Genomic DNA, 16,769 nt, shown 5'->3' on the forward strand with positions numbered 1-16,769 from the left:
ATTTAGCTTTTTGCAAAAGTTATTAAAGGGGTAGTGGGTAGTTATTGTCAAAAAAATGTTTGTCAAATTCAGTGAATTTCTCCTTACACTCCTCTACCTGTCCTTCTACCTGTGCTGAAAAGAAAATCCAGTGTTAATATACAGTCTAGATTCTATAAACAGGTGTGTAAACAAAAGGGGCCCACCATTGCTAGCAACATGCCCATTTACAGAGGCTTAGCACTAGATTAACTTTTTTCTTTCTTTTTTTTCTCGAACACAGTACGAACAGGTAGAAAATTGCGAGGAGATGTTCACTGATTTAGACAAAGTGATTTTTGACATCAAGCATTCTCTAGAATTGCTGTCTACACTCTTTTAAGCTTAAATCATTGTAATTTTTACTAGATAATGGACTTCATCTTAAAGTCTCTTGATTTCCTCCTGCAGGACAGTTGTGAATGCATATGAGATGGTTGTTAGATCTGCAGGAACCGGCCTGTCATTGCAGTGAGCCTGGCTGTCAGTGGGACAGGAGGACAGCGGGTCAGCGGCCTTGTTGTCCGTATAGACGTGGTCCCACCCTGACAGAAACAACATCCTGGTGGGTCAAACCCTGGTTTAGGCCTTCTATGGCTCTGGAGGAAATAGTTCCTGTGTGGCAAAGATACAAGCAATGTTCCTGGCCTTGTTAGTGTGAATAACAACAACACAACCGCCTTGACCCAATGAGGGTTGGACACATACAATCCCAGAATGGACAAGTGTTTTTTTTTTTTTTTTTTTTTTTTTTTCTCTGTTTTTTTTTCCATCCTGTGGTCTAATGCTATTACACAATTCAGAGAGTAAGGGACTGTATTAAGATTATTACAGCAAGTCAGAAATGGGGAACGATAAGGTACTATATGTAAACAAAGTGGCTCACACAGACCCACCGTAGCTAGCAACAATGCTGTCAATATGGCTAAGCTACTGATTGGCTGAATACTTTGGCTTTGATAAGTATATTTGGCTTCAACACCTACAGTATTTAAATATTGACCATCTTATTTTCTGCTACATTAGTATGCTACTTAAAACATGCTACCTCTATTTTCATAGCGATAAATCTTAGCCTATATTGATAGCATTGTTGCTAGCTAAGTTTGGGCAGAGCCCCTTTGTTTACATAGCCATTTACAGACTCTAGGCTGTGTATAAACACCCCCCAAAAAAATTCAGACGCACACAGTACAGACAGATCGTAAGGAGATATTCACTGATTTCCCCCCACCCCCCCCGGCCCAGCAGCAGACCCGGGTTCGATTCCCGCCCGCGGTCGTTCTCTGCATGTCACTCCCCCTCTCTGCCCCATTTCACATCTGACTCTATCAATAAAGCATGAAAAATGCCAAAAATATCATAAAAAAAAATATATTAAAAATACACCTAAAGGGTTCCCTAATCCCTACCATTAAAATATTTTTTGTATTGTCCCCAGCATTCCACAACCCATGTAAGTCACATCCGACTCAAGCTTTCTCAAAGTCAGTCCTTTCGTAATGTTGTCCTTTGTTCAGATTCAACTTAGAACTCCCACGCACACATTTTAAAAATGCATGAGGAAACTGCAGAACTGAAGACGATGGTCCCATATTCCCCTTGGGACAACTGGTTTGTGCTGGCTCCAGCCTCGGGGGCCACTTGGCACAGGCCTAGCTGTGTTTTGAAGAGGTTTTTCGGGGAAGCTTGGAGGCGTAAACAGGGCGGCTGGGTCAGAGGACTTCACTGGTCCTCAAATAAACAAAGTTGCCTTAGTGGTGGTAGCTCAAACAGCTGCAGAGGATCACAGAGGGTCAGTGACACGCTCTGTTTTTCTGTCGTGGAAAAGTTCAACACATTTTGTTTAGCGTCAACAATAGAGACGCACAGTTGACCCTACGTGCTGTTAAAAGATGATGATGGCTCACTAAGTTATTACAATTATGACTGATGATCTTGTCCGGCAGAAATCATCCACTGACACCTGTAAATTCATTCAAAGCGTTATAGTCACGTACTCCATTAGTTCTTGGCTCCTATGTGTTCCCCTCCCTTTAAGGTGGCTTGCAGGCTAATGACTTATGCATTATACATTGTTCCTTCCTGTAACTCTGCGTTTAATTGGTTTCCCTTTACGAGTCAAGGAGACTGGGTGTCCCTAGAGCTTAGGTCCACTTAGCCTGTACTCCCCCTGAACCCACACACCCTCTGCCACCATCTGGATTGTTTTCCCTGTCCCCCTCCCCTTGCCAGTCTCTCTCTCTCTCGCTCTGCTTTAAATTAGAAATAACTTTAACATGAAAACTATTCTCATTCAGTGCTAGTGTGTTTGAGGTCTTATGAGGCTTTCCAGACAGTGCAGTGACTCTACAAGTGCTAGTGTAGATAACCAAGAAGTGAATGAATTTGTGTCCTGGAAATAAACAAAATAATCCATGGTCCACTAACTATCTTGTTCTAGAGTTTGCACAGTTGTCATTGAGACAGATCTGTTGCGGTGTAAGATTTGATCCATGACACTTTGTTTTATGCCTGATGAAGACAGTGTGGTTGAAAGCTTAGGAATCAGAAAGCTGAGGTTAAGGTCGAGTCAGTGATTCTGGAGATCAATTCTAGTTGATTTTGACAACAAGCATTCTCCAGAATTTCTGACTCCACCTTTAAAGCTATAGTGCATAACTTATGTCACCCCCATGAGGAATTCAGAGTAATTACAACAACACTGTTGGTGCATGCCGTGCATCTACATGAAGTAAGACTTAGGTGATCAGCCATGGATTTTATACCTTCAGCTGTACGCCCATGTTTTTTCTTTGCAGTAGGATCAACAACTGAAACATTTTGTGGGCGTTTCTTGAGCTCCTGCGCCAGTGTGGACCCTAGTTTGTAAATGCTGTCATATACAGAGAAAATATAGAGAGTTTTATGGAGCTGATAGGCTTAATTAACTTTTAGTCAACTCGATTGGCAATGGCTTGAATGTAACCAACATTCATTTATACGAAAAATGTACGCACTATTGCTTTAACATTGGATATTTTTTCTGAAGCACACACAGTATAGACCTGGTGGCGGATCATGAAGTATTCACTCATTTTTGACAAAAAAGTGATTTGACAACAAGCAGAATAGTTGACTCCGCCTTTTTAATATTTTTCTTTTAAACATTTATTTCATCTTCACAACAGGGCCCTTGAATGCAGCATATCTCCCCCAGTACACTCTCCCCATCCCTGCCCACTTCCCCCCCCCCCTTGCCCCCTCCAGCATTATTCTCTCCTCCCTCCCTTTCCTGCCGGCCTCTCAGCAGAGGATGTGTCTGAGAAAGAGAGAGAGAGTGTGTGTTAGTGTGTGAAGGGAAAAGAGGAAAGCCGTCAGTAGAATGGATATGTGCCTTCTCTCCTCCACCCTCTCTTCTCCTTCTCTTCTGTCTGTTCTGTGGCTGTCCTCAGCCTGCTGTGCCAGCGTTGCACCCCGGGCTCCCTCAGTCGTCGGCCCCTCGGGGACTAGGAGACTCTTGGACTGAATAACTCAACTTCAATGTCAGCGGGGGATCAGAGGCACGGTGGCGACAAACCAGAAGGTAATGGGGGCACACATACTGAGAATACACATGCTCACACACACACACACACACACACACACACACACACACACACACACACACACACACACACTGTTTGCCTTTTGACAACATTGCTACAAAGGCCAACACCCACTTCCTCTAAAGTCTGCGACACAAAACAAAGCCCTTAAATGAATGAACTCTGCTAAAGGAATCATTCAAGTAATTGTGTGTGTGTAGTATGTACTGATGATTATTATTGCACAGCTGCCAGAAATTGTGAAATCACCCTATAATTGTGATGAAAGTTTCTGCCTGATCACAGTAGTGTCATATTATTATTTTTTTATAATGTTGCCTTTAAAGGGCTATAACGCAACAAGTTCATAAGTCTGTTTGATCATAAAGTTAAGTGCCCTCTCATGGTCCAAATGCAATTTCAGATTGGTAATAAAACCCAAAGATTCCATTTGAAAATTGTTTCAGCAAAATGACTTGTAATCTATGTAGGATTTCCTGCTTAGAAGAGAGTTTGTAAGTACAGTTAATCCTTATATTCATAGGTCTCTGAGGAGCAGGGCTGTTGTGTTGTGTTGCCGTCTGACCATGTGCCATCCATTCTGACCACAGAGTGGGCTGGTTTCCATACCAACGCCCCATTACAGCAGTTTTACAGTAGAGTGCGGTAAACAGTGAGTAGCCACTCTAGCTGCTACTACTGTATTGCAGTTGTGCTTATGAATCTCACATGACACTCATATTTTGCAGTGTTGGCGATGAGGACGTTTCAGCGCATAGATTTATTTTAGCTAGGAGATAGCAGAGTGTCCCATGACCACATTCTGGGACAGAGCCAGCCCTGTTTGTGTACACATTGAGACTTCTTAACATCTGCACAAACACACACACACACACACACACACACACACACACACACACACACACACACATGTTTAAATCAAATACTATACTTACCAGGACCTCTCTTGACAAAACTTGAGCTTTCACTGTTCCATGCCTAATCTATGACTTGTTAGAATGTTGTTATCCTTAACACAATCAACTGTCGCTCTCTGCCCTGGGAACTATAGAGACTGCTTAGTGTGTCTGACCTCACACAGCACATTACCCTCTGCTGAGTCATCACTATAGCCCAGCACATTTTATTCAATTAAGACCAATTAAGACGTGCAATTCAAATGGAAGCATTGTCCTGATGGCGTGCGTGTGTGTGTGTGTGTGTGTGTGTGTGTGTGTGTGTGTGTGTGTGTGTGTGTGTGTGTGTGTGTGTGTGTGTGTGTGTGTGTGTGTGTGTGTGTGTGTGTGTGTGTGTGTGTGTGTGTGGGGCTGACTAACAGATGGGAAATGACATCCCCCGCTCTCACCTGACTGCTCTCTTCAACAACAGAGCCTCAGTCCTCTCCATTAGGGCGCAGAGAAAAATGTTTGACTAAGCAGCATATCCCATTCCCCAAATATCAATACTGCTGCTGCTGCTGCTGCTGTTGCTTAGCCTGCTCAAAACGCTCTGTTTTTATTGGGTGATATGGTTGGTAGCCCTGACAGTGAATGGTGAGAGCTAGGAGGACATATGAAGACAATGTTTGGAGCTGTGACCAAATATGGGTGTGGTTTTTACTGTTAAATGGGAAATGTGAAAAAAAAAATAAAAGTTTTAAAAATTATAATGCAATATGTAATCACTATTGCCGGAATGTGAAGGGATAATTAGTTGATTCTCAGGCCAAAACTCCTAATAACAAATGAGCGTATATGTTATTGAGTGTATCAGTGTGGTCTGATAAATCATGTTAAAACACTTAAAAGTGTCTTAAATGTAGCTCCCTTTGTATAATAAAGGAAGGAACTGTGAGGACACTTGAGGACATTTATCAGATTTTGCTTCATACACATTTTTTCACTTATTCAGTAGCACTGCCCCAAGACCTGTGAACATTGTGACACTGTTTTTGTTCTCTCTATTGTAATGACATTTTATATATTTTTTCAGGTGGAGCGCACAAATAAGCCCACTGGGTCTTTTTGCCTCTCACTGCACTGTATTCGTTTGAAATTGTACTCATAATAAAAAACAAAGAAACACTCAGATGTGCAATATTCCGAATTGAACAAACTGCAGTTATGTCTTCAAAGGTCTTCAGAGCTCTATCTCCCAAGAAGTGCTCCAAAGTACAATCTTTCTTATTATTCCTGCTTGTCTCTAGACAAACTATCTGCCTCACTGCTGCGTCTGTAACATTATAAAACCCTGAGATTGCATGCACCGTGTGTTACAATTATAGGCTATAGCTATTTAATATTTCCCAACACTAAAGTTATTTATAATTTTTGTAAAAAAAACCTTAGCATGACTTCAAAATGTTATTTCCCTGGTGCTGTGTCAGGCACACTGTCAGTGGCTGCGGTATGGCCGGAGGTGGAGAGGGCAGAGTGCTTGGCCCGCGGTGCTGCTCTGAAGTGGGCCTCAGGTGTCTTCTGTCGACCTGAACACCTGGAGCGTCTCAGCCAGTACAAGAAGAGAGAGAGCCAGAGGACCGCCTCCATACACACCAGACTCAAGGTGACATCACAGGCACAGACACACACACACACACACACACACACACACACACACACACACACACGACACATGCACATTATTCAGCTTGAATTCGACTTTAAAAAGCTGTACAAAGTCCCCAAGGGGACTCAATAGTTAACCCCTGGGCTGCTGCTCTCCTTCCAGTCCATGGTGCAGTCCTACCTGGAGGGGGTAGGCTGGAGTCTGGGGCAGCTGCGGGAGGCCAGGGTCCAGCTTGAGGAGGTGTCACACACCCTGAAGAGAGCTGGACAGGAGGCCAACCAGAACACAGACGGGGTCAAGGCCCTGGATAGGCTGAGAGAAGTGTCCGTCAACCACTGCCAGCTCCTGGCTGCTGTCAGCAACCTGCCACGGCTTTACTCTGGTGAGATGCCGCTTTGGCGCCTGGCGGCAATCATTCATTCATAATGAAGTTTCTCTTTTAATTTACATACTTTGGTTTAATGAAGATGATATGAGCAAGCCGGAAAGATCATATGGAGAAAAAAAGAAGAGTTTCTATCCTTTTGTAATATACAATTATTTTTAGTTTAACTGACTGTCCGCGGTAATACTTCCCATTGACTACCAGTATTTGAGCTAAGCTAACTAGTGATGAGCGACCTTTGCCCTTGTCTCCTTTAAAAATGCACGGGCAGTTAAAGGATCGGCTTCTGTCGCTAAAGCTTTGAACCCGTGAAGCAACAAGCTTAAAGAATAAAACATTTTGAACTATTCCTTTAACATTTTCTTCCTTAAAAACGACATTGATTCGAAAATATCGCTACTCTCGGTAATAGCGTGGGTAACAGGCCATTTTCGGTTTTCAAGCATCCAGTTATTGCATTCATTGTTGACAGTTTCAGGTATCAAAACCCCCTTCTCCCCTGGCAGTGCGTAGCATGGTGTTAGAGACGGAGCGCTTGGTGGAGTCCCGCAGGCTGCTGGAGGCCCACGCCCGGCTGATGGATCTGGAGCGCTGGCAGGACGACATCCTGTGGCAGCTCCACGGGGCGGCTGGGACCACAGGCAGTCCGCTCAGCTCAGAGGACCAGGAGCTGGTCCACAAGTACTTCTCTGGTGTGGGCCAGATGGTGGAGGCCCTGGGTAAGGAGATCCTATACACACGAGAGCAGTATGTAATGAGGGTTATTATGTGAATCAAAGGCTCAACAGAATGTGTTGACTAAGAAGAGACAAAGATTCTCAATGTTTTTTTATTTTTTTATTGAAGAGTATCTATCCAATGATTTGGTTTAGAATTTCTCTAAATCAAATCAAAGGTTTGCTCGCTTTAGACTGTCATTTATAACAGACAAGTTCATGTTGGCTTGCTTATGTAATAAAGAAAAATACTTCACTTTCTTAACCCATTGATATGGCAATCTAGGATGCATGTCCGGGTTTTCAGAAAAAATAGTATGAATTGTAAAGTCTACCAAAACCTTAATATCTAAGCCTGTGTAGCACATAGAAACATGAAATAAAATACATTTAAAAGTTAAGGTTCACAGGTTTTATTTAAACATGCTCCCATAGCGCTTACAAACCAACACATTTTTCTAAAAATCGTCAAAATTAGATGGGGAAAATGTTAGCATGGATAGTAGTGACTGAGTGTGCAGTGGAGGGATAAATATAGACAGATATAGGAAGGAGAAGATAGCTTTATTTTATTATTTAGTTCAGTTATCACTGGCACCATAAATCCGACTTCCCAGTACAACTGGAACGCAGACTGACTCCTGCTGTCGGGAGCCGATCAGCTGGTCCAAACGGCTGTATACCACGGAGATGAAAACGAAACTGAAACTTAACTATCGCCTGGCTGGGCTGAATTTGAGTTGGAGCAGCAAAATATAGCCTAAATTCATAAATATTTTTAATAAATAGATGCAATGTGTTGTGTGATTTTCGTCAGTAGCCTATAGTAGACCTTGATTCTGCGCTCCGAACGCCACTAACTGTTCTGTAATAGGCTACACTATCGCCGACACAGCTGGTGTATTTGTATTATTATTTATTTATTAATTGTTTGATTGGCGATTTTCGGCGAACCACACATTTTTTGGGTGGTCACGTGGTCTTAAAAAATCAACAAAACCCACCTCATGTGTATTTGAACCAATGATGGTGCATTCTATGCTGCGCACGCCATGAAAATTAGATAAAGTAACAATGCTGCGCAACGCAGCATCAGGCAGGAGATACAATGTGGCATCGCGCAGCAGCCGTCATCAATGGGTTAATGGGTGTGGATTTGGTTCCAAAGTGACACTGGTATTGGAATACTATACCTGGCTCACAAAACAGTGGAACAACAACTGAAAATACATTATTGTGTATTCATTTCATTTGTAAATAATTAACCAATATGAGCAACTGTTATCACATTCTCAGCTTGCAGGGAACACTGTTCTTGAATGCCATTGCGAGTTTGATTTTATTAGATTCTCATAGTGATATTTGTTCAGACTACTTACCAACTCCCGAGGAAAAGTTCTATAATTTTTCTTTAGCTGATCAATTCTCTACTTAGAATGAAAATATCAAATGAAAATATCTTTTGAAAAGCTAACCTGTTTGGGAGCAGGAAAACCAAAACAATTAGTCTCAAAGTTTTGCTGAGTTGAGAGGAACTGCACGTCATTAGGGTTCAAATGATCTGGGTTTGCCACTACAAGCAACACTTATCACAGTTCACATTGGCATTTGTTCCATGGTTCATATAAAAAAAATTTATTAGTGCAGCTTTGAGGTTGTTAATGGCTAAGTATGGGAAAGCGATTTATGGAAAACCCTTATTGTCAAAATCAGTGAATATTTCCTCACGGTCCACTACCTGTCCGTACACACTGTATGTGTGCAGAAAAAAAAACATTGTTGATACACAGCCTGTGTTTACATACCCTGTGTTAAAATACCAGTTTGGGTACTGAATTAACACTTGATATTTTTTTCAGCACACACGTACGTACAGGTAAAAGGATTGTGAGTTGTTGTTCACGGATTATGATAAAAGAAAAATTGACAACAAGCGTTCTCCAGAATCGTTGACTCCACCTTTTTAAAAGCATAAAGCCTGAATAGTAACACAGTTTTTGAGGTGTAGCCTGGATAAGAACAGGGAGGGGAGAAATTGGCAATCGGCAGCATTGAAAAAAGATTTCAGCGCCAGGGTGCAGTGCTACTGATGAAAGCACACATATAGTGGTTGTAACCTTTAATGTCTCCATTCTCTACACCTCGCCTGGCTGTGACTGCAGCTAAGGAGCTGTGGGCGGTGGTGAGCAGTGCTCTGGCTCTAGCCCGGCAGAACCCCACTCCCTTTGTGTCAGCGGTGAGGATCGTGGAGCGGGAGGAGGCCCTGGACAGAGCCTTCCTGGAGGAGAGGGGGGGGCCCAGAGGCAGCGCCAGACCCCTGCCCCAAGGCCGGCCCCGCTGCTGGAGAGCATGCTTCTTCCAGGTCGGCACCAGCTGCTACAAACCTAACACTTGTATTGACCCCTCAACTTCTAAAGAACTTACATAAACTGAACTTTCCATAATTATTATTTGCACCATGATGAAGGTAATTACAGAATGATTTGTTCATATTTTTTTAATTGTTGGATTTCTGACACATTTTGTTCCTGAAAACATGCAGTTTCAAGACCAGTGAATAAAGTCTGTATTCAAAATCTGTTCTTTGGACTTTTAATATGTTGTAAAAATAAAATAAAGATTTGAACTCTGCAGCAGCCGTTCTAATGTCAGTACTCAATTGGCAAAAGCTTCATGATAATATCTGTAAGTTCAAAATGGTGTCACCTTATTATTCACCTGTGTCTCATCTTAAACGTTTACTTGTATGTCACAGTATCTCTCCTGTCTGTCTTGTCAGGTACTAGAGGAGGCGGTCTCTGCACGCTTTCGTAGCGTTTCCTACCTGCACACACGTGGTCCTGGTCTGGCTGGCCACCTCTCCGCCCTGCAGCACGGCATCATGGCTGACCTGGCCACAGTACGCCACCTGCTGGAGCACTGTGTCCCCTCACACTACGGGCTGACTGCAGCCTACCTGAGGGCCAGCCACTGCTGCTTACACAGCCACCTGGCTCAGGTCAGTCCTCTGAGAGACAATGCTGCAACATGTGTCACTTTGGAGCCAATCCTCACTGTGTGCACCACAAAACTCTCTTTTTTTACAGTGACTTTGATTTATCTCTTTATTTTTGCTTTGGATGATCATGTTTTATAATGTGTATACTGTATATATATTTGGAGATATAACTAAATTGATTCGAATCAAGTTTTTTTAAATAATCATAATTAGACTGTTTTCAACATGGTGCCGGCTTCACTGTGTGGCCCAGGTTAGCAGCTGGGACCTGGAGAGTGGGGAAATCTTTGCCGTGCTCAACTGGGTGCTGCACATCTACAACAGGTGAGGTCCACGACCAGTGCACATTCTGTGTTTAACTCTTTGTCCTCCTGTCTGTCTGTGTGTGTGTGTCTGTGTGTGTGTGTGTGTGTGTGTGTGTGTGTGTGTGTGTGTGTGTGTGTGTGTGTGTGTGTGTGTGTGTGTGTGTGTGTGTGTGTGTGTGTGTGTGTGTGTGTGTGTGTGTGTGTGTGTGTGTGTGTGTGTGTGTGTGTGTGTGTGTCTGTGTCTGTGTCTGTGTCTGCGTCTGCGTCTGTGTCTGTGTCTGTGTCTGTGTCTGTCTGTCTGTCTGTGTCTGTGTAATGTGTGGCTGCATTTTATATCAAGGATCATTTTAGTTCTCATCTGAAGTGAGGCATCTAAGCAAATTAAAAACTCCCGATTTTATAGAGGATGGTTCCTAAAGTTGAAGTCAGTGATTCTTATTGTCAAAAGATATCCACTACCTCTGCTTTACTGTGTGTGCACTGAACACAAACATCCAGTATTGATGCACATCCTAGTTTACAGAGCCTAGGCTGTGTATGAACAGCAGATTTGTTTTCAGCGTACACACAATATACAGACAGGGAGTGGATCAAGAGGAGATACTCAAAAAACCCTCTCCAGGATCGCTGACTTCACCTTTTAACTCGATCCAGTTCAACATATACCTGAACTAAGTAGTATAAATTGCATACAGATTTACTTTCAAAAGCATTTATAGACACATACAGTATTTCTTTGCTTTTTTCCTTCAATGATCATCTAATGACAGTAGAAACTGTTAATGCCTATATGAACCTGTTGGACATACTTAACCAGCACAGCCCAGAGTGTAACAGTGTTGTGTTGGCAGCCCAGACATGATGGGTAATCCAGAGCTGGTGACTGAGATGGAGAGAGAAGAACTAGGAGCACTCATCTCCACAGAGGGACTGGAGCAGCTGCAGAACAAATATGTGCACTGTGTCCGGGTGAGTCCACCTCCTGCTAGACTTTGTATCCTATAGTGAAGAGAGAGGCCTTTAATGCCAATCAAAATGATCATGTTAAGAGTTCTAGGACTGGTTGTACTGGGTGTAATCAATGTGTGTTTGTCCATGTTGCTGCTGCTATAGAAGAGTGTCTCAGAGTGGATGAGCAAAGCTCTGCAGGTGGAGCTTCAAGACTGGCAGAGGGACCAGGAGCCTGATACGGACCATGAAGGTTTCTACCAAACCAGCCTGCCCACTATCATCACACAGGTAAACACTGATACACAAGATAGCTTGAAAAACATGGCCGCAATAGATCATAACAAATCTTAGCAGGGGCGGGGCTTAGCAGCTAATTGGCCATATCTCATCGACCATAAGTCCTATCATCATAAAATGTTTTCTTAGGGGGGCGGGGGGGTTAGCTGCCAATTTGCCACTTCTGTTTGATCAACTGTCCAATAATCACAAAACGTGGTACTCATCTTCAGCACAAGTGTGGAAATAGTTTAACTAAGCATTTTGAGCCAGGTCAATGGGGTGGGGGTGGGGGAGGGGTCATGAATGCCAGGCTAGCGGTCAGCAACAGGCTGCCAGCACATTCAAAATCTCTGCGGTGAATTTGTCTATCTTCTTTTATCAGTTCTGATGTGAGCAGCATATTGTTGTGGTTTTGTTTTGTCTGTTTGTGCGCTGCGTGGTATAGATGCTGGAGGAGAACGCCCGGGTGGCTCTGATGATCGGTCAATCCCTACGAGATCAGACCATCCAGATGGGGCTGTACGAGATGGAGAACCTCCTTAACAGGTTGCGCATGTGTCTGCCTGCCTGTCAGCCATTTTTAATGTTCAGCATATCGTACAGGGCTCCAGCATGTCTCCTCCTTTAACCTTCACGTTCACATGGCAGGTTTCGAGACGCTCTGGTGGACTTTGGGAAAGAGCATCGCAGGGACCCGAGCAACGACAAAAACAAGTTCTACCTCCACTATCTGTTGGCCTCCATCAGCAACTGCATCATCCTCAAGTGAGATAATGGCGCAGTGGTGCTGAAGGTTGCATTACACACATGTATACGGACTGATTGGGAGCAGTTGAGCACTCAGAAACGGTTGATATCATGTTGGCAGGCAACAACAAGTGTGTTTCCGTGCTCCAAAGAGAACGCTACTAAATGGCGGTGAATAACCAAATCTTTGACTAAATAGATGATGAATTTCTTACCTATTTCTCTGTCTTTTCATTCATCAACAGTGGATGATAATAATCTTCAGTCACACTGTGCCGATCACAAATGATGAATGGTCATTTGTATTGACAGTGGCTGTTTATTGACGTAGAGTTGATTTTGACAAAAAGCATTCTCCAGAATCACTGGCTCCACCTTTAAAGCACACTTTGCTGAGAATACTCCCGTATTTAAGGACAATTTAACTTCTTACCTTTTTAAATGTGTGTTCTGCAATTTAACCTAGATAAAGGATCTGAACACTTCTGTCACCAATGATTGTAGGTCATTAGATATGTACAGTAAGTTTAATGATATTGAAGCAATGCATATACTGTAACAGCACAGAGTTGCATCATGAGAACTGGGGTTCTTACTGCAGTACACACATTTTCCACTTGTCTCTTTTTTTTCTTTGCATAAGACATAATAACCATAAGTACCCTGTTTACCTCCAAGAACATACTGCACACAGCCAAACTTCTATGGCGACATCTACAAACGTTTAGGGTTCACCAAATGACCTGCAGCTGTGAAAGACAGGGAGCAGCTTGTTACTTTCCTCTACATACTACTACTCTGCTCTGCTACTTATGGCTGATATCAGTCACTATAAAGAGGCTAGGAGAGGTTCCTCCAACACAGCTCTAAGGACCTGCCTGATCAAAGCTGTGCTTTGTATATCTAGTGATCCTACCATCACAACAAAATACAATAACAAAGGGTAAATGAAATTGAAAAAATAAAATAAACACGTGTCCCTGTTGTTTGATCAGGAAGTCGACAGAGAGCCTTCAGCAGCAGCAGTCTACCCGGGCTGCGGGGCGTTTCTCCCGGACCCCTCCCAACCCGCTGGCAGCCTTGGACCGGGCGTCGAGGCGGGCGTGTCGTCTGGTGATGGATCAGCTCCTGCTGGATCTGAAGCCTCTGCTGCCAGGCCTGCTGACCCGGCCCTGGCTGGCCCAGGGAGACCCCACACCCAAACTCTGCCGCCTGCTGGAGCAACACTTGGAGCTGTACGGCCGGGTGCGACCGCCCTGCAGACAGGTCAGCGCTCTGTGGTTATACACACACATTTCAGAGCTGATCTGGATGATGTTATCGGTTGATTAAAGCCACTGCAGACCACTGGAAACATACTAGTGTTTGTATTCTTTGCTTTAAATCAGTTTTCCCATGTGTGGAATGTGTCTGAATAACATGTTGTATATTGATCTATTTGGCTTTTACAGTTCAGCATCAAGGACTGAATGTAAATTATAAAAGAATGTTGGCCAATGTTGCTTATGACCCAATAGAGGCAAACATTATTTTTGGAAGGCAAATGAATAGTTTGTAATAAAAAAAATTCAGCATAGTTGAAAATATATGTTTTCATGTTGGTCTGTGTGTGTGTGAGCAGCGTCTGCAGGAGGAGGCCCAGTGGCTGGTGGTGGTGGAGTATGTGCGTGCTCTGATGCAGAAGAGGCTGGTGTGTCGCGGGGCAGAGGAGAGGAAGCAGCTGGCACAGCAGATGGTTCAGGACGACCAGCGCTTCAGAGAGATCTTCCACGGCCTGGTGAGGAGGAGCATCCCACTCCTGCAAAATGAATACATACACCCCAATAGTTACAGTGGAGGGTTTTAGTGTCCTGTCATGACTTGAAGACTGTCTCAATGCATTTTCCTTTAAAGGTCACGTATCATTCTAATTTTCCAGTTAGTAATTGTCATTTCGATTTCTATTGGAAACTTTTTTCATGGTGTAGTGTCCAGACAAACCTTTATATTTATTACAATGCCATTGTTGAATCTCCTCTTTTCAACCTCTGTCTGAAAAGCTAAGTTGTTGAGCCTGTCTCTTTAAGCCCCGCCTTCCGAAAAAGCCAAGTCTGCTCTGATTGGTCCTGCAACTAACTGGCAGCTTGAAGCTAACTGCCAGTTAGATTCAGGGGTTTCTGGGTGGGTGCTTATCACAGGTGGAGGTGCTGCTGGCCCTGCGTTCCAAATCGCATACTCATCATAAAAACTATGTTGTTTGCAATTAAATACAGTATGATGTATAAAGGGGTGTGAAATCTGATTGGAGTTTTTGAACACAGGTTTTCGGAAAGGTGGAGAAAAAGAGAGGGTTGTTTTTTCTCATATTTTGGGAGTCTCTTGTCACACCCATTTTAATTTTGAAAAAGTGCATTTAGTGCAACAGGTGACCTTTAATACTCATTTCCACAAACTATTAGCCAATAACAGATAAAGTCAATATAATATCTTATTTGTGCATTAAAAGTCACATATCACTCAAATTCATGTGTGTACTTGTCTGTAGGAGGGCGAGGGCTCAGTACCTGAAGTGAATCCTTTGGCCTTATTACCCGTCCTGGCTGAATTCATCCGACTGAAAGACCCCGGCATGCTCACTCTGGAAGTTTCTGGACTGGCAGCCAAATACCCAGACATCAGGTAACCTGGCCTCAGCTGCTTTTTAAACCTGGTGAGACCAGCCTGATCTGGCCAGGTGGGGAGTCAGGTCAAAAAATGACTGTGCCAATCGGGGCCAGCGTTCCGACCTAAAGTTTGTCCATTTTAGTGAAAGGCAGCCCCTGATGTAGTTGTCAATCTAGCTTCAACGGAGGGAAAGGGGGGAGGGCCCGGTCTGACTGGAGGCTAGATTGACGACTAGATGAACCAATCAGGTGCTGCCTTCAACTATTAGCGACAAACGTTATAGATCTTTAGATGGGCTCCCGGTCATTTTTTAACAGGGTTTCTCCCCCCACGGAGATAGGATAAAGTCTGGACTGATCTGCAGGAGAGAAACAAATGTAAAGCTGGCTAGATCAGGCTGGTCTCGCCAGGGCTACTGCTGCTACTTAGCCCTCTATGCTAACTACAGTTGCACATACGTACTGTAGGAGGCTAATTATTGTACCTATGTGTTTTGTCTCTGTTCCCTCAGTGAGGAGCATGTGTCTGTGCTGATGGACATCCGTGGCGATGTGTCCAGGGACATCAGAGGGACAGTCCTGGACCTGTTGGAGCAGAGCGCCCCCCCTCTGCCTGCAGGATACCGGCCCATCTTCACTGACATCCTGGTGCCTCACTCCACCATGGCCTTCTGTCTGCCCACCGCCAAGTGTGCATGACATAGCAGGCAAACCAATGCAGCCTGAACTCAGATCTTAGCAGGAGCAAAACTGCAAGATGCTGGTGGATCTGTTCCTTATGAGTTTCAAGGAATGTTGATGGACTTATGTTCAATTCATCCACTTGTTATTTATCCAGGGAGCCTCTACATGAGTTCCCTGGTTTCCCCAAATCTTGCCACCCTAAGTTTTCATTTCCCTACTCATAGAATTTACCAGGCGTTTGAGCTGGGGACTTGCAGGTCCAGGTTTAACTCCAGTTGAAACTCATTTGTCTGGATCTATAACAGCTACGAGTGCTGCTTCATTTAATGCCTCGAGAATATGAATGTTTGAAACAATATCTTCTGCTCATATGTGTGTCAGATTTGGCTAGATTTGGACGTTAAGCACATTTAAAGTGGCTCAGAGGAACTTTCAGTTTGTGTTGATTCTAGCAACCCCTTTGGACAAAAGCAGTAGTGTTTTTATGACGCCAGCTGTTGTTCCTGGGTGATCAAACCCGGGCAAAGACATTGACAAAAACGACATAAAAATAGTGTTCTTTCACTGATGGTTTCCTCTGCTGTTAAATTAATTATGATCGTCAGAGGAAAAATTAGACTGTTTCAGAAATATTTAAAAGTTCCTCGGATGGCAGACATCTCAAAACCTCTGCCCACAAAAAAATTCCTGACCAGTGCGCCTTTCTCCTGCACTCTGTGAATCAATCAAGGTCTGCTCCTTTTTCTTAATTCTGATATCAGTCAGTGGATGATTCAAACAATGTCATGGATAACACCTTATTTCTGGTACATTAAACGAAAAATCAAAGAACAAATTACCATGGCTGAAGAGCAAACATATTTTTCCAGGGAGAGCTGCTGGACTGGGAGCCATCACACCTGAAAAATATAGG

At 43.6% G+C, this 16,769-nt stretch overlaps 1 protein-coding gene across 1 annotated transcript; it reads left to right on the forward strand.

The window, feature by feature from the left end:
• Nucleotides 1–3,389: 3,389 nt before the first annotated feature.
• Nucleotides 3,390–16,689, forward strand: exoc3l1 (exocyst complex component 3-like 1). The gene is made up of 15 exons (XM_080028132.1): nucleotides 3,390–3,583; nucleotides 5,971–6,146; nucleotides 6,312–6,531; nucleotides 7,041–7,253; nucleotides 9,413–9,612; nucleotides 10,030–10,248; nucleotides 10,502–10,572; nucleotides 11,405–11,522; nucleotides 11,667–11,792; nucleotides 12,229–12,329; nucleotides 12,432–12,548; nucleotides 13,526–13,796; nucleotides 14,152–14,307; nucleotides 15,055–15,188; nucleotides 15,685–16,689. The coding sequence occupies exons 1-15, from the start codon at nucleotides 3,541–3,543 to the stop codon at nucleotides 15,869–15,871; spliced, it is 2,352 nt and encodes a 783-aa protein (XP_079884258.1). The 5' UTR covers nucleotides 3,390–3,540; the 3' UTR covers nucleotides 15,872–16,689.
• Nucleotides 16,690–16,769: the final 80 nt, after the last annotated feature.

The sequence above is a fragment of the Ammodytes marinus genome, assembly GCF_949987685.1.
Source record: "Ammodytes marinus genome assembly, chromosome: 5".
Taxonomy (NCBI): Eukaryota; Metazoa; Chordata; class Actinopteri; order Uranoscopiformes; family Ammodytidae; genus Ammodytes; species Ammodytes marinus.

Bases quoted from the DNA above. Each gene is read 5' to 3' on its own strand.
- exoc3l1 (XM_080028132.1), top strand. From the start codon at position 3,541: ATGTCAGCGGGGGATCAGAGGCACGGTGGCGACAAACCAGAAG. The intron at 3,584-5,970 runs GTAATGGGGGCA...GTGCTGTGTCAG, and splicing joins CGGTGGCGACAAACCAGAAG to GCACACTGTCAGTGGCTGCG. The intron at 12,549-13,525 runs GTGAGATAATGG...TTGTTTGATCAG, and splicing joins AGCAACTGCATCATCCTCAA to GAAGTCGACAGAGAGCCTTC.